Genomic DNA, 27,155 nt, shown 5'->3' with positions numbered 1-27,155 from the left:
CATATTGATTGTTTATATGTGCAGTAGGAGGGTTCAAAAATGACTTTTTCTCTTAAATTCTTCTGGCTACCTGATAAAACTGTTAGGTTACCCAATTGAAGCCTGCATACCAAATTTGGTTCAATTCCAACCAGTAGCCGCATTGCTACAGGAGAAGAAAGTTTTTTATTTATAATATAAAAATGAATTAAAAAAATTCAAAATTTTCTGTTCGCCCCATGAAATTGTTCGGTTGTCTATAGAAACATTGTTCACCAAATTTGGCTCAATTCCAACCAGCGGAAGCGGAGTTATTGATGTCAAGAAATTTGGATTTGAATAAAATAGTATTTACAGCGGGCACAATTATAATAAAGAATTAAAGAATTGGTCACCGTAAATACTATTTTATTCAAATCTGAAATTTTTCACGGCAATAACTTTGCTTCCAGTGGTTGGAATTGAGCCAAATTTGGTGAGCATCGTTTCTATAGACAACCTAACAATTTCATGGGGTGCACAGAAAATTTTGAATTTTTCTCATTCATTTTTATATTATAAATAAAAAACTTTCTTGTCTTGTAGCAATGCAGCTACTGGTTGGAATTGAACCAAATTTGGTATGCAGGCCTCAATTAGGTTACCTAACAATTTTATCAAGTAGCCAGTAGAATTTGAGAGAAAAAATATTTTTTGAACACCGCCATTGGATTGGGAGTCGTTCATTGTTACGGGTCGCAGACGGCATAAATTGCGCCACTGTGTTGGATATAAGACAATTCATTGTTGTCTGACCGTCCCGACAGTTTGAATTACGTCGTAAATGCGTATTTATTACTTTTCGCCTTGGTATCTAAAACGTCACATGGTCTGGCATTTATATGGAACAGCAACTCATCAAGTTCTCCTAAAATGGTTTGGCACCTACCAACTATACTTCCTATTTTTCTAGATATCTCACCTAGACAAGTACACATAGTTCGGAGATGAAGCACGGGCAACTGTATTCGCGCATGTTATTTCGTTTTGCGAAGGACAAAATCTGTTGGTTATGCGTCGAAAGCGCAAGTTAATTCCGGTGTATGATGACGGGCGTGGCGGTATAGACAAGTACTGCCGTCTCGATTGCTGAAATCGTGCGGTTTCCTTCAGTATATACGCTGTCATCAAGCGTTACAATAAGTAATCGTCAGTTCCTGCCGTGTGATATGGGATGATGGCATCTGTGTTATTAATAGTAAGTTTGCATCATAACCACTGAGTTTCCTTGTAGGCAATGTGCGGTTTTAAAACATCATCGAGTATGAGATGAACTTATTATTTCTAACCATCATATCTTTTGGAACAGAACTATGAATTCGAATCAGTATTACCGGATAGCTTGAAAAACTTGTAATCACAACGCTGCCCGGTGTAAGCGAAACTTTTAGTTAGGACTGTTTATCGTACAAAGTATATGCATTCCATTGACGTAAAGTGACCAGGAGTTCTATTGCCATTATTAGCGTCTACTCATACAATCGTAAGATGAACCGAGAATCAGCTGTACTGTCAACAATGAAGTGTCGTTTGCGCAAACGGTACGGAGTTACATCGCCAAACAACCACTCACTTTGGTTTGATGAAGCGACATAAAACTGACCATCTTGCTAGAAAATATGAATTCTCGTGTCCACTACAGGTATTATAATATCATATTCTCGGTATCATAGCTAAGGCCTAAATATGGGGCCTGGATTTGTGACCAACAATTCGCTACTCATATGATTCTGCGTTCTAAACATACAACATATGACTAATCAAGAAATTGTCAAGTTTAAGTCCTTGTCCAATTGTTCAGTATGAATTACTAGGGAGTGCGTCGCTTTGTCAAATATAACGGACCTCGACAGTGGAACAGTGTTTCGCTGACAATCCAACAGTCATTCAGTATATGTCTATGTTCACTTTTCAGTCAAAATGCACGCAGATTTTACTGCATGAATAAGCTACTAGTCAGCGCTCACGAATACTGGACCCCGATCTGACATACCGTTTATCCCATCTACACACGCCACATCCTGTCCATCAGTTGTCTTTATGTGTTGTCTTCTGTTACTTATTGATATGTTCTAAGCCAACATGGGTGTTTGATTGAAATAATACTGCAAGTCTTTTGGACTCATTCCAGCTTTTCCTTTCATCGCAACCTTGTGTTTATTCAATGATGAAATTATTAATAAAGTGAATAGAACTGAAATTGTACTACATGGACATTTAGCTTGAACACTTCCTATATACCGGAAATACCATGCCTTCGGTCGACTTGGGAGCGTAAGTGGATCAACGTTCTTTGCAGACTCTAATCAGGATATACGCAGTTCCATTCAATAGGGCGCAGTGTCGTTAGCGGCGACAGCGCACGTAAAGGTCACTCATTGTTTGACATTCGCCATCCATCCTCGAGTCTTCTCGCATTACGGGATTTGTCAATCAGTCTCCCGCGTTGGAGTAGCGTCTCAAGTTCCGCATATCCAACCCTTCTACAAACATCCAAGCACTTCGATCAAAAATCACTTCATCAATAGCGGAGATACTACCCTTGTCGACTTAGATTCTAAGTGATGAACTTTGTACTTACAGCCTATTTTCATTTTAAACTATGAGACAGTCACATTTTACTATCTTTCCTCTGCCTTCAGAAAGATAACATATCTAAACTCCGGGAATATTTCACTAGTACTGCATTGGTATTCGGTTGTCGAACCTCTGTCTCTTATACGTTTATATGTGCGTTGATATATGCTATTCGCAATTATGCTAACTTCATCCATTAATACGCCATAGAGCGGTAAAAATTCTTTCTGCAATTCATAGTTATCTTAACCGCATTTACTGACATTCGACGAGAGTCAGTCGCAAAGCTTTGTGTGGAATATGAACATATCATTAGTTGCGATATAGAAGTTTTGTGTCCTCCAGAAACCTATCCAGATGCATTAGATGTATATGTGCAGACCAACACTTGATTCTATGCTGCTTTCGCCGTAAAAGAATACGCTGAATTCTATTTCAAATCGGCTGGGCTGCGAAACTGCCCGTTTTTCGGTAGCCTATTGTTTGTGGAAAGAAAATGAGATCAATAGAATAACACACAGGTAGGCGATGATAGCATACGATACACGGGTTTCGAAGGCTATATTCATCATGAATTTCACTTCTCCGATTGACACGATTACCGACAAACATCAATCTTGTACTTGATACTTATAAAACATAACAGCGTTGTTTTCTTCTCGACGTGGGAGTCTTGAAAGCATTCTAGAATCCACGACATGTTTAGCATAAGGCTGCACACTGTGCACAGTGCACACTGCACATGCACATTGCATATGCTGAGTGCACACGCTGGCGGAATCAACATTTCTGTGAAATAGTGATGGAATGATGAAATAGTGATGGACCCATGTCATTTTCGTAAAGGCGTCATTACATAAATCATCAGGTCAAAAATACCAAATTAGCATCAATATATAGTTGTATAGTTTAACTGGGATAATTTTGTTTGTGCTCACGTAAAAGTGGCATATTTGAGTTTTCAGGGTCATCCAAGAGTGGTACGTGAATACTCGACTCGACATGACGCCTAATACTTGCCTCCGAATCAAATCACTGAGGTACTCGATTTCACCGAACCATTCCCGCAATCAGGGGTGTTTCAAGCGTGGAACATACCCCAATGCCTACATTATTTGCCACGCCGTTATATATCCTGTAGCGTACTATGAAACTCAACTCACATCATACTGCTCAGAATACAAATACAACAGTCGGTTTGCATCTACTGAGATACCGTTATTTTGACCATCTACAATCTACATGCAGGACGAGCACAGAGTTGCCAGATTGGCTCTTTTTAGAGGCAGTTGGCTCCAAAAAAGTGTATTTTGCTCCTCGGCTCTTTTTATCAATATTTGGCTCTTTTGGAAAGCAGTTAGCATCGAACTAGCGATCTAATAATGTCTTTCGAAAATTGAGACTGAGAAGTCCTATTACGATTATTTAGACAGTGTTGTCGCAGAAGTTCACCTTCGCTATGGGCAAATGCTTGTGGAGAGAATATTCTTTCTTGTCACTTCGGACAACACGAAAGCAACAAACCAAATGCAGCTAACCAGTTCTGGATGCTATTGCCAGGATAACAGCAAATCTTATGCTTGCAGACAAGTGCTGCAAGAACTTTCAAGCATCACACAAAATGCTACACAATTTCACAGCTGACAATGTTTATGCCAATGCCAAAGATTCGAGTCGAAACACTATAGAAGATGAAGATTTGGAATCTATACAAAAAACTCCACTAGATTGTAGAATGTAGACTGTGTTGGAATTCTAAATACAGACTCATATTATAACACAAGGTTATTTTACGATTTTATGTTCGGTTGTAGCAGGCACGAAACAGTAGCAGTTATTGTAGTTGGATTCGCTGTCCTACAACAATATCAACAATAAAAAACTGGAATTCGCGGTGATTGGCAAACGGTCTATTGGTAATGTTACAACGTTATTGACGTTAGTAACGTTATTATGGATTATTACCAACGTTATTTAACAATTTGGCTCTTTTTAGTTCGGCGGATTTTGGTGCTGTTTGTCTCTTTTTCTCAAAAGCTGGAAGACAACCCTGGACGAGCCTGAAGCGGTACACGATATATGCTTGGTCGGCATTGCAAACGACGCGAAATATTAGCAATTTTCGACGACGCGTTTATGGCAATGCCTGTCGATTTCAATAGAGTAGTTGATTACCGGGTTGCACAACCGCATGCCAGCCTGTGAAATTGATGCTGTTTATTGTTCGTATGGATTCATAACGGAAGCAGCGCGCATATAAGGTGTAATTAATTAGATAACCACCATAAGTGCGTCGAATTTCACCAAACGTTGAAATCGCTGTGTGAAATTTAGCCTTGTCTCATGTAGAATGAACAGGATAATGATTAAGTTCATTGTGGTCATCAAATATGATTTTCTGGCATCAACAGTTTTCTTAGCGAGGAGCTATTTACGCGCTATAGCAACGGAAGGAAGCTTAGAGTGAACTCGATACGCGAGATAACAAATCTGACGAGTGCTCGCTCAAAGACTCAGTATATTGTAAATCCGATATTCCGTACGTGCTACCGTAATTATAGACAATACAGAGCAAAATTTTAACGCGTGATACCCAAGATATGCGCCCGTTATCCGGTTTAATTGAGACTATGCGTGAAACAAATTCGGATGACGATCATGCGATTCATGCCGTACTCATGTGTTCGCAATAGCGAATGACATGGGACAAAATGAGTCCCTGTAATATCGCATAATTCGTAGTTCACCATAAAGTAGGCATCCATTCAATGCAGTGGTGCACAAATAGTGTGGATTTAAGCTCTATGTTACTCTGCGATATTGGAAGACTTTTGGCGCTGGGGCTACCGCTTTATTCGTTAAATTAGCAACTAAGAATTGAGCAACCGTTTATCATGCAATGTTATGCAATAATCTTATGCTGTACTGTGGCGCAACTGGTTCGCGGAACGCAGCAGTGACCTTTCCAATAAATACGGCGACCTCTGCTACGAAATGAGCTTCATGATGTGCAAGATCGACCCATCGTCCTTCCTGTTACCAATTTAAACCGAAGTTAAGAACCAGAAGGGCATTCCTCCTAGTTGAAGTTATCGCAAAATACAAATTCATTTGAAAGCCAAAACCGCGATGATACTAAATCCGGTTAGCAAATTAATCATATCGGCTTATAAGGATCGATTTATGAAACAGCTCGTTAGTACCTTTGTAATATGTTAAATGCTAGCACTCAATTCAAATCGCCTTCATATGCCTAGCCCATTTCCCATTTGTTCATCCATATTGTGGAACGGCAGTGCGGCTGTAATTGAGTAATAATCGCAATAATTGAATATCGGGACGTCACCAACATCAGGACATTCTCGAAAGCAGCACTATCACAGGAAATTTAATTTATAGCTGTCAATCTTTGATGTTCTCTTTTTTCGATGGATACTTACATCACCTCGGTGATGGTGATGTTAGTCTGTATGAAGACAGAGCTAGACCTGTGGACTACATTGATCATATCTCCAACCACGCCACAACTCTATTAGCGACATATGACAACAGATAGCGGCATTATACAATCACGTCTCCTAATCTGATATTTGCAAACTACATCTGCAGAGAAACCATGTGCACTGGATCGAAAAAGCCGAACTTCACCTGGATAACATGTTGTAGGCTAATTGCCACCAAGCCAATCAACGGATATGTTTCTTCTTATCTGTGATATTATAGCCTACTGATGGTTATCAAGTAGATAGATAGACGACGACATGACCAGGACAGCATGTTATCCGAGACTGAGCCAAGCAAAATGGGGTGTGATCACAATCAATGAGTCGTGCATGCAGAAAACTTTGACAGACTTGGACTTTCTCTTTGACGTGAAAGGGTCAATACAGCATCTGATTTAACAAATGAAAATTGGCTTCTGTACAATGTCATGTATAAATTTTAGACTCTGAATGATATTATGTTAGCTACAATATCGTTGCATGGTATTGCTGCATAAATCCGTTTCACTTATTAGTATCACAACCATATCAGGTCCACAAATAAGAAGTGGAACGATTATCAGTTTACCATGATTGCTACATGACGGCACCTAACACCCACACAACTATGATCGTCATTCATTCATCAGGTCACCGTTCGTCTCACTGGTGCGATCTTATATATCAAACAGACTTTGCTGGCCTGGCTATAATGTAGTGATTTATAACTGTGTTTCACTGAGCCAGTCTCGGGGGTTCACTAGAACTCAAGACACACACCCGACTCACACATGTAGAAATCACGCTGATTTACAGTAAATATTCAGTAAAATGTGTTTGTTTTGACTAAATATCATGTTTTAATGGTTTTGTTCTTTTAATGCTGTTGTTGATGGAAAGCTCATTTATGCAGCAGTATATTATAGTAATGTATAAGCCGTGAACTGTGGTTGATTTTTGTTTTTGGGACTAGGCAAAAATTAGGGGTTCGCCAAGGCTTGCATATTCGTATAAAGGCTCGCCAGGTTAATAACGGTCAACACCCACTGCTTTACAATATGAGCTCAAGTCATTTTTTAATTCTTTCTGTCGTTCTAATAGGCTTAATGCAGGACTTTGGTCACGCGATTGCTTGTGTACACAGCAACGATCTACTGATTAGCAACTCCAAGCTACTCCCGTCTTAGTCATATTGCTCATCGGATTTTAAAGGTATCAGAATTTAGCTGCGAAAGTTATTTTAAACTTGGCTATGTTGGATATGTTTGCTCCGTGAGTGGTTAGTGTTCTCTAGTACGAAATCGCGCTGAAATACTTATCCTATTGCTATAATATGATTTGGGTCCAGCTGTGCAAAATTGTTCCTGGAGTTGGACGAATCTGTGAGTATCCGAACAATACTGGTTGAGTATAAGGAGCTAACCACGATAGAACATGGACGCAAACGAATACCTGGATAAGGCGAACAAAATCTCTTGCGATACAATCGATAAACAAGTAATGAGTCTATTGTAAATCGCGTACTCATGAGCCTGAACATTTTTAGGTGTTCGCTACATCTCGCCGACCAGTATCAGTGTCAGCTTATTAAGAATTTTACCATTTTAAAACACCACAAGACTGCGATACAGTGAAAAGATAGGAACGCGTCGAAATAACTTGGAGTAGTCTTTGGAATCAGACACCCACCTCGGGGCTATAGGCGATGTAAATATGAGGCATGCACCATTGCACAGTTGCACGCACGTCGCACATGCACATTTGCACATGCACATTGCACACTGGCGATCGAGTATTCTTGAAAGCACACGATTGTTCGTGGATTGTTGGCGCACCGGAGAAGCGCCCTGTGTGTCGGCGGGACTCTGTAATACAGTGGCTGAGCGCCTGAGCGGTTATCAGGCTATTGCCCTTGAACGAAAATTATGCTACAGTACCAATCTCCTTTTTAAGTAAGTGGGTACAAGTTGAAACCAGAGACGAAGAGATTAGGCCTACTCGAAGTCTTACAGAATAGCGTGGTACTTCAACGGATTTATCGCAAGGGATCTTTATAATGAATGAGTGTGCTGTAGACTGATCATTATGCCGCTGTGGGTAAGTAGTGTAGATTGAAAATCTAGTCCAATTCAGAAGAAAAATAATCAAATTCTCATGTTTAGAAGCGCGGAAACACGATTTCACGGCTATCGACTATCATTGGCGACAATTTTCTGTTTCATGAAAATCTAAACCACATCGAGTCAAATCAATATGGGATCACACACGATTTGTAAATATTCCACACCAATCACTGCGCACTGTGCACAGTGGGCACGGCTAGGCGCAGTGATAGGCTTGCGACATTCCATCTGTCACCGCATTAATCAGATAGGAGTTCGTTTCATTGATTCATAAAATCAACAATTCGCAAGGTTCAGTCCCGGTTCAGCCGACGGTCAACGCGTTTTGCAGTTCCTCCGGGTGACTAAATAAGGCAGTTATCAGCACCTACACGTAACCGCCTGCCTGCGTCAGCGATGCTATATCTCAAAGTCGAATGCAGGCCCGTCGCCAGACTAAAATACTGCTTACATCTCTAGAAGGAATGCGAAAATGATTGTTGCCAATAAAGTGATATCTAATAGTCAATTGCGAGTCCAGATACGCGATATATGTTGAGTGTTGACACTTCAAATGATACGAACCGATCACGCAGATTGGAATTTTCCTCGGTCGTCGATACGGAACCGTTCAGACGCCTGCAAATATACCTTCAACGAAAGCCGCTTATCACCAGTCACAATTTATCGTGGACATGAAACGGCCTATTACGTACATCCCCAAAAATGCGACACATGCCTTTGAATCCGTAATAACGGGAAAACGGGGTATGTACTGTGTTTGCTATATGTGGGAGACAATTCAATGACCTTGAAAGGAGTTGCTATCGATGCCAGGTCGAATGAATGAAAGCAAATAGCATATAATGTGAACCTGAACACTTATTCAGCTGGCGCTTATCAGTTGGTTGACTAATTTACCCAAAACGGCACCATGCAGCGTTGATACTGAGCAGAATTCCTTGTGTTTTGCCTAAAATTATAACGGTTACCGGTCATTGCGCTGTATCTATAGAAATATTTACAATATTTCCTATTTACTAAGCCATCTTTGATAGGCCAGTGTCCCACATCGAAACTACACTCAGATGCAAATACAGACCTTAAAAGCATCCGGCTATTGGATTATTCTTCCTACTCGCTTCCTGATATCTTCTGCACTGCGATTACCCAGCAATCTCCGAGTGTTTTTCGGAATTCGAGTAAAAGGGTATACTGCGACACAGGTCGGAATTGAAGTGACTATTATCATTCATAATATATTAATCGGTGGTATATTATTATTATTATAACAACAGAAATCGAAAAATCGCAATTTATATGCGTTGTGGACATAATGTATTTGTGTGGGTTTACAGTGCCGTCTCCTATACTAGCAAATATATCCAAAACCACTAACAGATTATAAGTCCAGATCTTGTGGTATATCAGTAGGTTATCAGTTGAGCCGACATATCTTCACCGACATCAAACTTTGTAGATCTGTCTAAGATTAGTTTTTTTAGTCGTGATGACTCTCCAACTGTTATTTACGATCATTTCTCGCCAGACTCATAGGTCAATTTCGTTATTTGTTGGCCATCACCACCCCTACACTTTCTTCTGCATAGTAGCAAGCATGTATAATGCTATAGTACCGCATGTTCGTGACAGCAGTTTCGCAGTCTTCGATTTATCGGTTTCGGGTGACATCTTCTGCACCGGCCGATGATATGAAACTGACTCATAACAGTTTAGAATCAATTCGTGGATACGTTTCCCGATAACAACATGACCAGAAGTCGCCACCGAATGATTGTACGTTCAAACAAGTTATTCCATGACCCGCAGTCGTTTCGTTGAACATGACACATCATGACATTCTCGCGTGCAATGTGCAATTGTGCATATTGTGGATCGACAGCCCGCGACATTTCCATCAATTTGACATCATTACTTTTGTATCAGATCGTGTTGAAACATCTGCACCGATATACAGGGTATAATTTTTCACGAGACTGAAGAGTTATTACCGGTATCGGTAATAAATTCGACAATCACTCGTTTGGAATTTGAAACACGGAGTGAGCTGCTCTTATAATTCGGGTCGCGCCCACGATTTCACGATCAAAATCTCCAAACACGCCTATGTTCCAATCCCGATTATATATTAGTCAAATTAGTGTCTTGCTTGTCGGCCATCCCAATTTCGGTTTCCACGTTAAAAGAACGTATTGAGCGGGTGTGACATACTAAAACATCTAAATACACACAGTAACGAGCAATCGCATCGCATTTATACCAATTTCGGCTCACTCCAAATAGATGCCACATCATTATAGTGCGATTGATAGTGATCAGATGTTGATGATAATCTTCGGCATTCTTCACTTCATGAGATCTAATTCAAGTTTGCCAGTCAAGCTTTATAAATAAGTCCACGTCGATTCCTAATGTTGCTGAGCAGAAAGGTTCAATATTCTTCGCAATTGTGTTTATTAACAGTCTGCCGGAATTCCGCAACTAGGCTAAAAACTGTAGATCGAAATCGCAACGTTGGCATGTTACGGAAGGGCGATAAAATAGCATCATGTCATTTCAAATACCGAATAGCCGGTGTGGCACAGCCTAATAACCCGAAATAATATCACGAGACCATCAAACAAACGTCGAATTCGATAATTACCACGCAGTAAGGATATGCAAATAGACGTAACCGAAAAGATAGACAGCGCAATTTATACACTGCTATACGGTAACAGGCCATGATTCATCGTATTTAACTTGTGGAATATTTATTTCGAATTACCTATATATAGATTGTAGACAGTAGACGGTTCATCTCTCACGACATCGTAGCGCTGTAAGTAGGACAAATTTGAAAAGTATTCATGAATACGTCTTTTCTATTTTCCTTTTCATATGCCGGTAAACATGAACATTATATTTTTAGACGATATGAGTATGACTTTGTCCATGATTCAACGAAATGGGTTTACTTATATACTGAGTAACACCCTCAAGCGGTTGAGTACCTAGACCCCAAATATAACATATAAGCATTCGTCTGGTATTGTGAACCGGTATCAAGTTATCAACATGCATAATTGCTGTCAGTTTTGCGCGTTATGGGTCTTTTCTGCAGGCTGAGCATTATTTTACAAACCAAACAAGTGAGTCCGCAAAAATGAAGCGTACCTACTCCTTTCCCACGCGCTGCATAATTGCTGATGCTGTGATTTTGTCGTTGACATTGAAGACAGCCACCCTTTCCTAAAATGTCCATCTATAAATAATTATTATTATTATTGGAATGCACGAAGTAGCATAGCAACAACTTTGAGCGCTATCTTGGATATTATATTTAGGGCTTGAGTAGATGTTAATGTTGTTCAATAATGTGGGACATGCTATTGCCATGTTTGATGTATATAATAGTGATACATCTTGAAGTCGTTGAGAGACATAATCTTATAAATGAACGGTGACATGAAAAGCAAAACGTTTGTTATAATCCGTTGAAACTAATTTTATTCCGTCATCATAACAATTGAGGCGGAATCGAAAAATTCTTGTGTGATCTCACAATGATATCTTATTTCAATGCTACCAAGTGATCTTCATGCGCCGACGGGGCGAGTGATTCACGAGCTGGCTGCGTGGAGGAAATGATCTATTTACCTTACAAGCCTCAGAACAGACGGAGCAATGATACATCTACCAGCGTTACGGCCAACGCGATATTTCTGCAGATTTGGAAGGGCCTGTGGATGGGTTACTACTGTTAGTTGAAACTGAGCATTGCATTTCCTTCGCGTTGATACTTCCAAAAGCATTATAGAAGTATGGCGCTAAAATCGATATAACATAACAGGTAACGCGTTTTAAACCTTGATATATGTAAGTGAAACACGGATTGACACTGATCCCCACACAATTAGGCTACTTCTGTCCTAAAGATTGGACTTACTTCACGGGAACATGGTTTTGAAGCGATAGTCGATAATGTTTTAGCAATGCAGCAATAACAAATCTAGAGATGGAACACACATGTCCGTTAATCGAGATCATCATTTTTATTATTATTTTCATCAATTCAAGACTCTACAAGAGCTGCAATACAATCGCAAGAAACGAAAGAGTCGAAGCGACTTGTTGAAGTTAATCAGTAAATCCACACCTCTATATATAATACCAAAAGAATAATGTTTTAAAAGAGGTGCACACTGCACAGCACTGCACAGTAACACCAGACTTGGACAACTGAACAAATCTCGGCTCTTCTAAATTAGATTAGAATTAGACTTATGGCTGCATAGTTTTTCCAAATTATATTATGATTAGAACTGCAGAATTCGCGAAAACTTGGACAAGAAATGAAGTTCGGTTCATATCAAATCAGAGTTCATTATCATAAGCGCGCGAATGGCAAATGTCTGTACAGTGTACAGGTGTACGACGTACGTACACCGAGCTTGACTCGTTTCGCACTAAACAATTGTCCCGTAGCATTTTCAGGAAAAGCATAAATTAGATTAGAATTAGAGCATATAAACATTTGAGAAATTAGATTACCGCCATTTCGCTCTGATTAGTTCAATTAGACCAGGGGTCGTCAACTCAAAACGCGGGTCGCGGGCCGCTTTTCAAATTTCGTAGCGGCCGCAGGCCGCATGAATTCTATATCGATAGGCAACCAAGTTTTTAAAACTCCACGTCAGTACAACGCTGTGCTACCTAACATATAGGTGATGGGCACAGTGACCACAAAAGAAGTAATACAAATACAACAAAAATCACTGTCATCAATTTCATTTTATTTTGAACTTTGAGCTGTGCACGATACCTGGAAACGCTTTTCAGCGGCTAAGGCAGTGGTTCCCAAAGTGGGCGCCAGCGCCCCCCTGGGGGCGTTCGCGAGCGTGGAGGGGGCGCTGGCCATGAAATGGGCGATTGGGGGGCGCTGACTAGAAAATTGGGCGGTAGGGGGGCGCTGAGAGCAAATGCGGGCAGTGTAGGTTTAGAAGTCAACTGCTGCGTATAGTGTTGAAACGACTTATTAATAAAGAGGTTAGATTCGCAGCACCGGAAAAGTCCATTGTTACTTGACAATGGTATTCTTATTCCTGCAGCATACCCGAAAAGCGTGGTTCATTGTGTGCTGCTGTGAGAACTACGAAGTATATTTGAACAGTTATTGCTCACTGCAAAATGTGATGGCTTTTTAAGAGATTTTAATATCTGTTTCAAACGATCGTGGATTTTCAACAGCGCTGTCACCGTGACCTTCGACAAGGCTTTCTGGATGCGAGAAACGACATCACTCCTACTTGATGGTCGTATTTCTCAAAATTTAAGGGTATAGAATATATCCGTTCATATGTTATTGATGAAACCTGATAAACGTGAACATGGCACTGCCCGTATTCGCTGACAAGTCAGTGATAGATAATTTACCGGAATTTTGCGACACGTCAACTGTTCCAATTCTCAAGCTTGGCTATGAGCTACCGGTCCAGCCCGAGTACCTGATTTTGATGGAGAAACATGAATAAATCACCTCACAAAATTAAACGAGGATGGTGATTTGGATCCACGATATGTTCCAATTAGAAATTCCTCACCGGATAATCAATCCATTCTGTGAAGTGTCCAGGCATGAAATGTTTGAGCAGCTGATAACATTGTAGTCAGGGTTACCATAAGTTATCTTTTAATAGGATTTGTCTTCTCTTTCGACTTTTTTGAAAATCTCCTCAGAGGACGCCTAAATGTCCTCTTTCTTGAGAATTGTTCCTCTTTTTTGAAATTTTTGGTTTTAAATGTGCGTGGAAATTGGACTGAGATATGGGAAATTAGCGCCCGAGTAACGGTCTGGCGGGTTTTACGGAACCTGAGCCAGAAAAATGACCTTCTATTAGTCAACTAGCCACAAACTCGGGAAAAATTTACCATTTTATCCGGATTTTACTCCATCATTGTAAGTCTGAACATTTTGAAAAAGCGTCATCTTTTCAGATTCCCAAAATATGAAAACCCTAATTGTAGTGTAGAACAATTTGATTTCAACCAAAAGTTCATTATCTCCAATCAATCGTTCTGGATACGCAATTGAATAAAAAATAAACACTCCCACTGAAGTCGGGTTGGCTTTATCGTCGTTACCATTTCCCTTCTCATATTTGATAGAACGTGCTCTCAGCGCCGTGTCCAAGTTTCTGACTCACAGCAGAAACCGATTTGCCAGTAGGCCTATGAAATGAACACTGGAGGTTTTAGACTGATATTGTTCCTATCAAAACTTGAACCCAATATGACGAGAATGATGATATTGATACACTAGCTTCATCCGTCTCATTATTAGCTGTATTAAATGCAGAACAAGTTTCGTTTTATGATTTGGCGTGGTGAGGGGGGTGTCGGGGGGCGATGGCACTTAATTCGCTGTCCAGGGGGGCGGTAGCTCAAAAAAGTTTGGGAGACACTGGGCTAAGGAGTCGATATTGGGGCTAGCGAGATAAGTTTCTAGCCGAAAGACCATCTCCGCGTAAAGCTTGATCTTGTGGACGGAAGCCCTAAGCCAGTGGTTCTCCAACTTTTTCAGACACGCCCCCCTTTATGATACTGAAAAATGTCGCGCCCCCTTATCGTCATATCACAAAATGCAACCAGAATGCAAGCAATCCCAACGAGTAGTTTGATGGCATGGAAGGTTATGAATGTTGATGAGATAATTCTATAATATGAATTCCGGACTATCTACAGAACAATAACAATGAATTTCAGCGATAAAATTTCAGTTGACCGCAGCTCCGCGTCGATTAAGCCGTTTTCATAATGTCTCGGTCTTGGCAGTGCTTGGGCCCTTGCACGGCAAGGAAACAGGCCCTGTCCATTCATATCAGCAGATTCTCCCTCGATGGAATGCTGTTGCCATCGGCAAACCCGTTTCAGCTAGTGACGAATAGTAATGTTGAACACAGGAGAGCAGCTTATTTTGAAACAACAATATGTTGAAACTGTTGTCGCAATTTCAGCATTTCAAAATGGTTTTCTTATCTTTCTTTGAAAATCTCAAATCAAGTCACGGGCCGCAAAATATGACCTCGCGGGCCGCGTATTGGTGACCCCTGAATTAGACTATTAGCGAGTAGCACACACACACACGGGATAAGCTACAGAAGCAGTCGGTGTGTCAAAATCGATCCGGCTATAATTTGTCAAGTAGAGACTTTTTGTATTTAGAGTTTAATGTGGTCAATGGTAATGCTCGAAGACGCTCTTACATCCGGCGGAATAAGGGTGGCTCATTCATTCGTGAACAAACCCCTTACAAATAGTGATTGCCTGTAATTTAAAGTTGTTTTGATCAGGATTTTGTCCTAATAGTGATTCAAAGCCGTCCTGCGGCGTCACGCCCTTCAATCTGACTTTAACAGAACATTTTTCAAATTGAAAGCGACCTTTTGTCATGTAAAAGACGATTTTCGCAACGACATCCAAACAATTACAGAAAGTATCGGACATCTCGCGTTGATTGACATTTTCAAAATACTATCCTAACAAAAGCTTTTCGTTGCTCTACTCATTTTCATATACTGAAAATATACTTAAGAACTGGAAATCCACTATAAAAGTGCAGTAGAAATAATCGATGTTTACATATCGAAAAAGATGTACGGCGGGAGGAACAGTTTTCAAACACACATGTTAGCAATATCTCCATTCAAATGGATGGACGCAACTAAGAGTGGCAACTGGCGTTATTTTTGCTCGCCAACTTTCAAGATTTGTTATTTGGAATGACTAGACCAGATTTTATCCATAGTGACGATTTTGGCACCACCAGTTATTAACCAATGCTCGCATGTTTATGAAATACGTAAAATTATACTCCCAGATATTATTGGGATACTTTGACATCTCAAACTGAAGAAAAAACGACATTAAAACTGGATGCGTTGACTTCACGTTATCTTGTTATCTGTTGAGCCTAGTGACTGCCGAATTAGTCTGGGTGGTTATAGAAGTATTAGTATACAGCTGTACAATCTTACCAGGGTGCACATTCGGCGAAAACCCCTCCAATGCATATCGAACTACGTCCTATATAGATCTAGACACGGAAGGAATTGATCAGAGGTGTATTTACAGATAGCACGTGTCAACCCGCAACAACCTATATTTAATACATCATCGTCACGAACCTGCCACGTCAAACATTGATCACGGCGAGGCAATTCCGCAGCTATTTTTGGTGATTGCGTTGCGATACAAGGATGCGTCTGCCTGGTTGGTGTGTCTGTTTCATCAAGAATTTTAATTTTGCTTTAGAGTTGGTATACTAAGTACTAGAGAGGGGCAGGGATAATCCATGGACTAGATATCCGCTGGATTCACACTTTTTTCTGATAAGATCGGAGTACTAAGGATAAGTGTGAGGGATTTAGCCAGATCCTGGTTGGATTTTGGCAGGAATTCTTTTGATTCTGACCGGAGCAGGATTCAAACCTTCTGTAGGGTCGAAGCCGGATTCCATTTTGAAGAAACAGGATCGGAATCGGATTAGGGAATTTGTCGATCTCTCCCGCACTCACTCAGTTATACTCATGGTAGTTCTTGTAATACAATTATGCCACCAACACGTCAGCACGGCTGTTCATTTCAATCAAGATACATCGCAATTCGGGCTCCTGACGTGGAGAGGTCATATATGTACCTTATGCAACCAGAAAGAATATAGTTCCCGTTCTACATCACATTAAAGATAACCTGATATTTTTTCGACCATACCTATTTCGTTGCGCTTTCTGACAATGCCGTTGGTTGATCACGATTACACGGGTGTTTCATTTCCGTAACGCGCGCAGCGCTGCACTATACATGTTTTGTATGCCGTGATACGACCAATCGAAGTTTCAAGGTTTCCATGGTGGAAAAATAGTATCGAAACAAGAATTCCCGTGGTGGGAATAATTTCAGTACTCTAAAAATCATATCGACTACATACAATCATTTGGAATGATTCCCGATTAGGGAATCGCAATACTGACTATATCTACTGAAGAATTTAAAGGATAGGGTTGTGATACGCACTGTATGTCACCAACCAACCCTCGCGTCCTGCTACTCCGAACACCGGAAGGACGTCCTTTCCTCAACCTTATCTATACTATCGTAGAACGCCAACATCCCACGACTTGACTACTGTCACCGACCACAACCTGACGCTTTACCACCCGATAGATACACTGTCACAGACTGTAGCAGTTTGCAGCAACCGTTTTATTGAAAATAAATTTAATATCGTCCGGTACTGGCGCGAAGCATGCTGAAGACATATTCATATAATCCCGAAAACAAGGCAATAGAATAACGGGGCGTAGTTCCGAAGCAAACGCGTGAAACACACTTTCACAGAACACTTCCCACAAATAATGGTACACAGTATAATAACTTAAAAATTCAATTACTCTTTTCGAGTACGTGCAGTTGGCTTGAACATACCACAGATGGTTCTCAACAAAAGGTCGTGCACGGCAGATGGATTACAACGACTGATTTATTCTGTCATCACCACAACTCTTTGTAACAATCTTCCATAATATGAATAAATATCGTCGATAATAATAATAACGGTAGTAGTTTTAAAGTAACAGCAATAACGTTAACGATAATAAATTAAGACATGAGGAATATGCCAGCTGAAGTAGCTTATAGGTGGATATTGCGCACCAATAATCCGTGAATAAGAATTATTTGCAGTAGGGAATACGGACACCACAGAAAGCAAAAGATACGAATATTTCTAAAGATGAGCAACAGCTAATGATATAATGGGAAAGCAACCATGCTTTACTTCTATTGTCATTCAATCATAGTAAAGCGATGGCCTCACAAAGCATAACAAGCACCTGCGACTCTTGTGAAGATGTAAGATCGCAGACCTATTGCTTGAGTACAATTTCCGTCTTCAAGTCGTAACAACGGGCGCGCAAAACAAGTCACACTCTCTGCCAAGTGCACAGCATACGCGGGAACTGATAGTACACTAATACATATTCTCGTGGTTACAACCATGATAGTATCGCATATATATATATTGAACAAATGAAGAAATGCATACACGCAATAATTGTGCGGCGTGGCTTCGTACGGCGCGTGAAGACCAGTTCACAATGCCAACGTGGCGCATAGATCGCTTGACGATACGTTATGAAGAATTAAACTCGTTACAGAGAATGCGGATTGAATAACTGCTGGTTTTAGTTGGGGACTTAGCTACGTTACTGGTGGCATATCATTATATAATATTTCTTTGCACCATGTGGTGATTTCGGGAAATCAATTTCCTACGTACCAACCGGTAGGTGATTTGAACACACCCGGTCAAGCTACAATGGCAATGAAACAGGGCGTGAAGGCTTGAAATTAGCGGGGTGAACAATCCCAGTTTTCTTGGTCAAAATTTTCACCCCTCACAGTGGACATAAACATTGCATTGATTGTGCGAGGCGACGCGAATGCGTACTTTTCCTTTCAGTCAAACATCGCTGCATTCTTTAGCGAGCACCAGCCGCGTATAGCTCGCTAATCCGACTGCTAGATACGGTACTGTCCCGAAACAAGATTCGCATCGTTTAACATCAACACGTCACGAGTGCTATATGGTTGTATATCGAAATTGGAAAGTCGGTACGCGGCAAGAGTAGATCACATTGCGTTGCGAGCCCATCCGTATTTGTTGGTCTCGGAGTCTACCTCTTTGAACCACTCGTGTCTCAGCACGTTCTCGATGGTCGGTCGCATGTCCTGGTCCTTTTGCAGCATCCAGGCTATCAGATTTTTGCACGATTCCGACAACTGCTCGCCGCGCTTGTGGCGTAGTTTGCATTCGATGATATCTTTCTCTTTCTGAAAAGGCACTTCAGCTTCCACCATTGTATATAGTAGCACTCCCAGAGACCAAGCGTCGACGCGTTGCCCGTAGTAACGCCGGCTCGTGAACCATTCCGGTGGGTAAAATTCCGGTGTGCCCGCAAATTCGGTGTAAGGTGTATTCTGCAAATCCAAAACACAAGGCGTAACCAACCATGTCACAAAATCACATTACATTTGCATCCGCATGCCAATAAAACTATAACCGAAGCTACTAATATAAGTACCTTACAGCGTTTTCACTTCAGTATTTACAGCCCGACGACATTTATTGATCTACCGAACGGCTTAACCTTATAAAGCTTCAGGTTAAAGTCGCGGGCGATTGTCAGCCGACGCGTACAGTCAAACAAAAAAGGCACCATGCAGAAACTTGATAAGAAACTAGATAAGTCAACTAAACTAGGTGGAGAAAAATGTCAGTAATCCAATTCTACTTTGTTTTGTGGAATGCTTCTGCGCTGTAATTTTAATTTGAATCTAGTTTCTGGTTCATCTGAAAATTCTACAGGAGAACAGTATAACGCGAAACGAGCCAGGCATTTTCCATTGTTATGCTTATCAGAATGATGTCTGATTTGATATGAATTTTAGCTTGATTTTTTTATCGTATTCTTTCCAATTCGGTTGTGAATTCAGTAGTTCTAGTTCTAATCTATTTTGGAAAATGTGTAGCTGTAATTCTACCTCTAATCGTATTAGGAAAAGTTGAATATTTTCTAGGTGCCCGACTCTGCAGTAGCGAACGGTTTATTAACCTTGAAGCTTCAGGTTAAAGCGGCGGGCGACTGTCAGCCAACGCGTCAAAAACCGCCAAACGAAAAGGCGCCAGCAACTATCGGACAGCCTACAAACGCGCGGTAGTTTATACAAAGTGTTTGCCTACCGATGCGATAACACCGCCGCCCAGCGCAGTAGGGAAATGAAAAACGCCGCAGTAGGGAAATGAAACACGCTTTATAGTTATGGATCGGATGCCGGAAAATCACAAGAAGGAACCCACCTTCAGCACAGTGCCGCATCCGAAATCGATCAGCTTGGCTTCGGAGGTATGCAGGTTTAAGAGGACGTTCTCGTCTTTGATATCGCGGTGAACGACCCCATTAGCGTGACAGTGTAATATAGCGCGGGCAATTTGACGGAAAATATTGCGCGCCGTCGCTTCGGGCAAGGCGCCGGATTGATTGAGGTAGTCGAACAGATCAATCACAGGCTGCGGCCTCTCCATCACGAGAATGTAAGCGCTGCGCCGCTCGTACCAATCCAGCATACGGATGACTCCTGCGTTACACAAGAAATCGCGTTAGTTCACAGTGATTACAATACAGCACGTGTGATGTTTACTGACCTGCGTGGCCCGATCGTGACGCCTTGTACAGTAGCTCGAATTCGATAGGAACTATCGCGTCGTTCAACCGTCCCCATCTCTTTACTTTAGCTTTAGGAACTTGTTTAATGGCCACTTGAATCCCATCAGATTTTCGGGTTCCTGTAGATTACAATGGTTCATGATAGATGCATTATGAGACCGGCGTATTAACACAGTAGGGAAAATAAAGATGTACAGTGTACACTGTACACTGCTCATACCGGTTTCCTGATACCGCGATTCGTGATATTCAAGCACCCATGGGAAAAGACCTTACGATTTCGGTTGCTAGATCAATATTTTATGATTCTAGACTTGGCCAAATCGGCCGGTTTGACAGAAACTGATGAACACTCTTATCTTCGACACGAGTAACGCTGCTTCAATTGCGTCACAAAACCTTGGGAGTTATTGTTGTGAGTCCAGGATTAAGCGCACTGTGAAATAGATATTTTCATTTACGGACTTTTATGTTTTCGTTAGTTCACGAATTGCTTACACGAGCGTATTCAATGCAAATTGAATAAAATACATCAAACCCAACGAGCAATAATCAAGCGGATATTTTTCATAGACAGAGCGATCCTAAGAGCTTGTGTGCGCCTGTGCGGTCACAAATCAAGTAATATATTTTTTTTTTAGAATTGCAAACTCACGTGGAGCTGGCTACTTCTAGAGAACGCATTGACGTTTTTGAAAGCGCGGTAACCAAGCAATCTATATCGTATTTCCAGAATTGCCGACTTACAGGGAGCTACGATTTCTAGAAAGTGCATTGACGTTTTTGAAAGCGCGCAGCCGATGGGCATGATTTTGTTACGTAAAACGCCGTTACGAGTTCCTGTAATTACACAATAACACGCGCTCGTAACATTTGTGCCATTATTTCGCAGCGTAGATCCGAGCTATTAACCCAATACACAACCTAACCGAAGGTCAGACGAAAGCTATCAGGGCAACCGATCGGCAATGACGTACGGAGGGTGCGATCAAATAAACACGTTCGTCGAGGCTCTATATTTAGATTGCAGTGTCGCAGGTCCGGTGCGTAGCAGCTAAAAATACGATCGCGGATACGATACGGAATTATATTAGCACTAAGCAGGCAACCAGCGGATGAGTGTTTAGGACCATTCAACTCAAAATCAAGTATTCTAAAACGGCGCGACACGGATATTGAACGCGCACCAACTGCTAAACCCTAGTCGCATACTCGTTTGTGAATCACATTCTAATCAATGTGAACATGGCTTGTCGTGGCCTAGCACGACCTCAGAACTATTCTAATTCGCCATGACGCGATAGCACACGACCAGTTTGCACGAAGACTGAATCAAGTCAACGCGGTCCGCAATGGAGGTTAAACCAAGTGCACGAATGCAATATCACTAACCCCGTATCACTTCATCCCACGTAAACCACGTCATGTAATGCATACTAAATACCGCCGACACGTACACCACGCATGCCGAGCGCCGTGCCGCATCGAGTCATGTGGCTTTGATTATATTAAGCACGAGAAATTAGGCGCATCCGATAACATGAACTCGATTTCATGAATGGATTCAGTGCCAAATTATCAATAATGATAGGTTGGCAGATTAGACCGTCTGTTCACGACGAGGAGTGCTTGCTTCTTGATAGGATAATCGAGAAAAAACGTCGTGGGTTCACCACCACGCACAATGGTCTGCTTATTCCGACGTCACATGGAGCTAATGAATCCCCTTGTCTGCTTAATGAATTGAATACCATGCTAATCCTATAACCTCCTGGTGACATCGTGTTCAATACTCGCACAACTTTCGTCAAGGGCCTATTGGAATCACTTGGATTTTAGTTAATCCCGCAATCTGCATGTAACCTAAAGGACTCGGATTTTACGCTGCAGGCTTTTGATTGAGCAGAAATCGTTTTCGGCTGACAGCAGCCAGAAATGAAGCTTGCGCGCGTCCGCGCGTGCGTGCGAAAAATCGTGACGCAAGTCTGAAACATCCCAAGTGTGGCGTGTATGCTTTGGAGTGACTAACCGTGCGACCGGCGTATGCACACAATCCAAGGATAGATAGGAACCAGAACAATGTCGCTATCTCATGTAACATATTCGTATTCAACCTTAAACGGTATGAATGCAAGTGTCGCACTATCGCTGAATAGCGAATAGAGGCGATACTATTCGAGCTGGCGCGTTGAAAATTGATTTGGAGCGGATGTTAACATGTTTGAAAGAGCGCTTGATCCAAACTGCACAACACCAACCGCAACCGTGTTTTGGCGGTACCTAGGAACACGGTAACGCGGCCACAGCGATCGACAGCAAATACCAGATCCGCGTGTCATCAGTATAAATTCTCTCGGTACGTGACAACAATACACTACGGGCCGAGTTCAAACACTCTGACTAACGCTAACATACATTTTACATAGCTTCTACTCACCGGCGTGAACAGTGCCTCCTCCGCCGACGCCAATTACTCCGTGAATGTCATACAGCCGTTTTAGCGATGACGAAGACCTCAAATCTTTCGGAACATCCTTTGCAGTATCTTGGCTCACGGGCGAGGTGGGGGTAGACTGTGGAGTAGACAGCAACTGTCTAATGGCTTCCGAGGACACTCTGCGAATTACAGACGCCAGGTGATTATTTTTCGGGGGCGCGTTGGTTTTATTTTGCATATTATTCTGCATATCAGGATATGTAATAACGGGGTCTGTTTTCGCGTGGGTGTTAAGCTGACACTCAACACCAGTTTTCTTTTGTCGACTCCTCGTGTGGTACCTCGGTGTTTTCGAGTCTTCCGTCTGGCCTACCTTTGCGGTATTGTTGTTGTTGTCGATTTCGGGAGAATTTGCTACCGTTGCGGGTGACATCGTCTGACTCATGTGGACGTTCAGTGATCGGTATTCACCGCCTGGTTGCTCATCTGCTTTTCGGCCTTTGGCAGAGCTGCGTAAATTGTATCTGTTCGATGCGTTTTTTTGGGTTGTACAAGGCAAAGAATGGGGCACCGCGAATATCGGGTCTGTGGTCGTGGTGTTCGGTACGCTGACGCGCGTAGTCTTGTTCTTTTTGTTAGTCCTTTTGAGTTTGCGCGCAGTACGGCCTTTCTGCTTCGAAGAGCTCGAATCTGACGATATATGCAGGATTTCGTCATCGTTTTTTGATCGCTTGGACTTCTGCTGTTGTACCGAGTCGACTATGGTGACCCCGTCTACTTTAGCAGTGACCTCGTCAGTGGCGCAAGCGTCGCATGAACACCCCAATAAAATTACACTGTCGTCTGCAGTCAACTGCCTGCGACTCGTACCGAGGTAAGACTCGCGCTTACTGCAATCTGCGTCTTCGGCGCGGCGTTTTCGAGGCGAAATCCCGTTCGATGACGGGTTAGAAGACATGGACGAACGCGACGAATAAGATGACATTGACGAACAAGAGATTTTTGAGCCGGTAGTAGACGAGTACGATGATGACGAGGATGAGGTCTTATACTGAGGCACTCCGAACGCCGGCGACATTATAATATGCGGTTGCGCGAAAGGGTAATTACTCCCGACAGTACTGCCCAGCGAACCAGCGCTGGGTGAGGATGGTGCGGATGGCAGAGACATTTTATTGTCCATTGCATAATTTTCCGGCAGACCAGCCGGATGCTTCATTTGCGCAAGGTGCCTTTGCTGATAACGCTGGTGCCTGTCCGAAACCGACGCGTTCATCTGGTCCGTATGCGTCGACGCGTCGTCGCATGTGTCTGATACAAACTGGCTTGCGTAAAAGTCCAGTGTGTTGGGGTTAGTGATGCTGAAGAGGTTATCTGCATCGTTGGGTACGGGAGCTGCACCGTAGCGGAATTGTGGCGGACACTGCGGGGAGTACCCGTTCGCCTTCCAGCGGCGATTGGCGTCTCCTGAGCTGTAGATGAGGGCATTACTACCTTCCGCAGAGCCCTGCGTGCCGTTGTTCAAAATGCGCTCTGGCATGGCAGTCCTGTTGATGTCGTGAAAAGATGCAGGCACGTTCAAGTTGATCCAAAACGGGTTGAATGGGGGGTAGAATGGCTGAATTAACGTAGGGTGGAAATTAAGGGATGAAGCTGACATAACGCGCGATTGAATCTGTAAAGAGACGGAATGGGTTCTGAGCTGCATTATCGATTGTCTATGTACGATACATATAAATTAACATTCTCGGTATATAGTGATGGTGAACAGGTTCTATGGACATACGAACATGCGACAAAAGAGCATGTGATACTTAAGCAATTGAGCATGTGGGTTTCAAAATTAGAGTTGGTAGGATAAGGGTTCATTTAAGTCAGGGTAATTAATTCACATGCTCGAGTGTCGGATGCTTAACTATCGTTTTACATAGTGTAGCATATTCAAATGTCGGGCAACCGGTGTGGAGTTCGTTACCCCGCGAGGCTTCCTAGGCTAGGCAATTCACGTCCTTAAGCATCAAAAGGAGACGCTAAAATTACAACGCATCTCCTCAGGTGCGCGTCGACATAACTCGGCGAGCGTCAAGTTACCTAGTCGGTGAGGACAAGCCCAGCCCTGACGAACAAAAGCACAATAGTCAACTCGAACACTTCCTCTCCGCCAATAGGCGGGGTTGTAGATAATTCGCCACTTACGACCGGGGCAAAATGCCACAATAATGCCATGCAAATCGCTCGTAAATGACGCACAAAACGAGCAAGGCTACCGCGCCGAATCGGATACCTCTTTCGAACCGTGAGTTACAGCAACGGCAGTTTAGCAAACGTAAAGCTGTATCTCTAGACTCTTTTACTTAACACTCACTCTACCGCACATCCAGATATAGCTAACCAGCTCACATAAATTCCCAACACGACCATTCCATTAAAAGAGAGTACATAGGGCGTTGTTTGGGAAGATCAACGTTTTACTAGTTATCACTCTGCCGCGATATGCCCGAATGGACGAACAATTGTACGACGTGACGCGCCGTCCGGCGATTATGCGAATACACCTATGTCGCACTCAGGTGTGGTGTGTTTACAAGAGCATAGAAATGATCCCAACACTTACAATCATCATCACTTCCCGAACCTGGCGTAAACTTGCGAACAAATACAAATCGAAAGAACTTGGTAAGAAACTCACAAAGAACTGTCACGTATAATCGCAAGACCCGAATCAATCATCAAACTAACCATCTACTCTACAAAGTAGCGTCTCGTATGACATTCAGATCCCAACAAAGAGTGCCGACTGTACCGATTTGTTGGTACTCCATGCGAGAAACACACTGCAGTCATAGGAATCGATAAAAAAAATCTGAGAATGCGCATTGCCAGTAAACATGTTATACTTTCCAGTGCCCGTCAACTGTCAACTAATTTGGTATCACGCAGGCCTCTTGAAGTAACACCGCTCTCATCGTTCTCGCGGTGTACAAAAACAAGCCGCTTTCGCAGAAATTAAAAACAACATCAATGCCAAAAGTTATTTATTCGAAAGCGTATTTTTCGCGTGCTGACGCGTAATGATTTTGTCACTCGGAGAATAGCGATGTGGCGAGCGAATTTCGCACGAACATAGCAGCGTCATACGTCATACTCATTCGAGATCGAAAATATCATTAAAACGGCGAAACGCACATTTCAAAATAACAAGCGCACGACAATTAATATGATCGAAACCAACTATACCTATACGCGGACTGGTATTTTCGAATCGGCAGAACAGAAACCGGAGTCGCCCTAACTAATGAAGTTTTCTGGGTAATTTCGCTTGCATACGCAGTACCAAAACCGTTAATTTAAACGAGTTGTCATCTCCTACTTTATATGGTACGTAAGGGATTTGGGACTTACACGAAACAAACCTTGTCTACATTCGAAACGATCATAGTTTACATCAACAGTTCGTACGTACTGACACACACATCATATAACCGCATAAATGAGACAGTAGTCAACGATGCGAAGCAATTTGTTTTTCTCCATGCGGTCGCGATCCTATTGAAGAAACTATGTTGTGGTCACACTAAGGAAACACCCCAAGTCCAGTACCTGTACCGGATTGGAGTACGCACAATAAAAGATATTAGCAAAGGACATTTTATCGAAGCAGATATAGCATTCCCTTGCACCTAACACGACTCACAGCACCACATCAGTGCACAATTGAGTTATTCCATAGGGTTCTGCTACCTCGGAACTGTGCTAACATAATATTATAAAATGTAAATAGTCACCAGTAGCAATGCCTTCCTGCTTCTGTCATGATGCCTCAAACTATTACGAGCATATACATACAGCACACTGAGATACATCCACCTATGGTACGTTTAGCGCTCCGGAACCACGTCTCCCAGAGCAAGCGGCACCAACTCTGCCTATCCCGCACACTCTACACAACAAAGGCTTTTAACTGGAACTCGACAGAAGGCCGGATCCATCCGACTTTTTTTCTCGCGCTCTCCGCGTTTCTCTATGATGCGAACGCGAAGCGTCAAAGAAACACGGCGAACGGTCGCGCCTGTTCAAGCTGGTAGAGTTGTCACAGCACACACCGAGCGCCGAAGTGCGAGCGAACGCGGATGCGAAAAATGTATGATTGCAGTCTGCGAACGGTCATATATGGTGACAGTGGGAAAACGGAGCATGAATTATAACGGCAGCTAATTTAAACTTCGCACAAGCCTGTCTACACACCACTGCT

At 42.3% G+C, this 27,155-nt stretch overlaps 1 protein-coding gene across 1 annotated transcript; it reads right to left on the bottom strand.

The window, feature by feature from the left end:
- Nucleotides 1–17,425: 17,425 nt before the first annotated feature.
- Nucleotides 17,426–26,834, bottom strand: LOC145458899 (uncharacterized). Its single transcript, XM_080337405.1, has 5 exons — nt 26,689–26,834; nt 22,904–24,578; nt 20,445–20,585; nt 20,100–20,377; nt 17,426–19,219 (listed from the first exon to the last, which is right to left on the bottom strand). The coding sequence occupies exons 1-5, from the start codon at nt 26,764–26,766 to the stop codon at nt 18,872–18,874; spliced, it is 2,520 nt and encodes an 839-aa protein (XP_080193531.1). The 5' UTR covers nt 26,767–26,834; the 3' UTR covers nt 17,426–18,871.
- Between the last annotated feature and the right edge of the window lie 321 nt (nt 26,835–27,155).

The sequence above is a fragment of the Botryllus schlosseri genome, chromosome 16, assembly GCF_051294905.1.
Source record: "Botryllus schlosseri isolate E-star chromosome 16, Bs_hap1, whole genome shotgun sequence".
Classification (NCBI taxonomy): domain Eukaryota; kingdom Metazoa; phylum Chordata; class Ascidiacea; order Stolidobranchia; family Styelidae; genus Botryllus; species Botryllus schlosseri.
This window is presented reverse-complemented; position numbering and strand designations above follow the sequence as displayed.

Excerpts from the sequence above, each read along its gene's own strand:
- LOC145458899 (XM_080337405.1), bottom strand. The coding sequence starts at position 26,766 with ATGTATCTCAGTGTGCTGTATGTATATGCTCGTAATAGTTTGAGGCAT. Across the intron at positions 20,586-22,903 it reads AGGAGGCACTGTTCACGCCG|GAACCCGAAAATCTGATGGG; the intron begins GTGAGTAGAAGC and ends TGTAATCTACAG. Across the intron at positions 20,378-20,444 it reads GTCACGATCGGGCCACGCAG|GAGTCATCCGTATGCTGGAT; the intron begins GTCAGTAAACAT and ends TGTGTAACGCAG.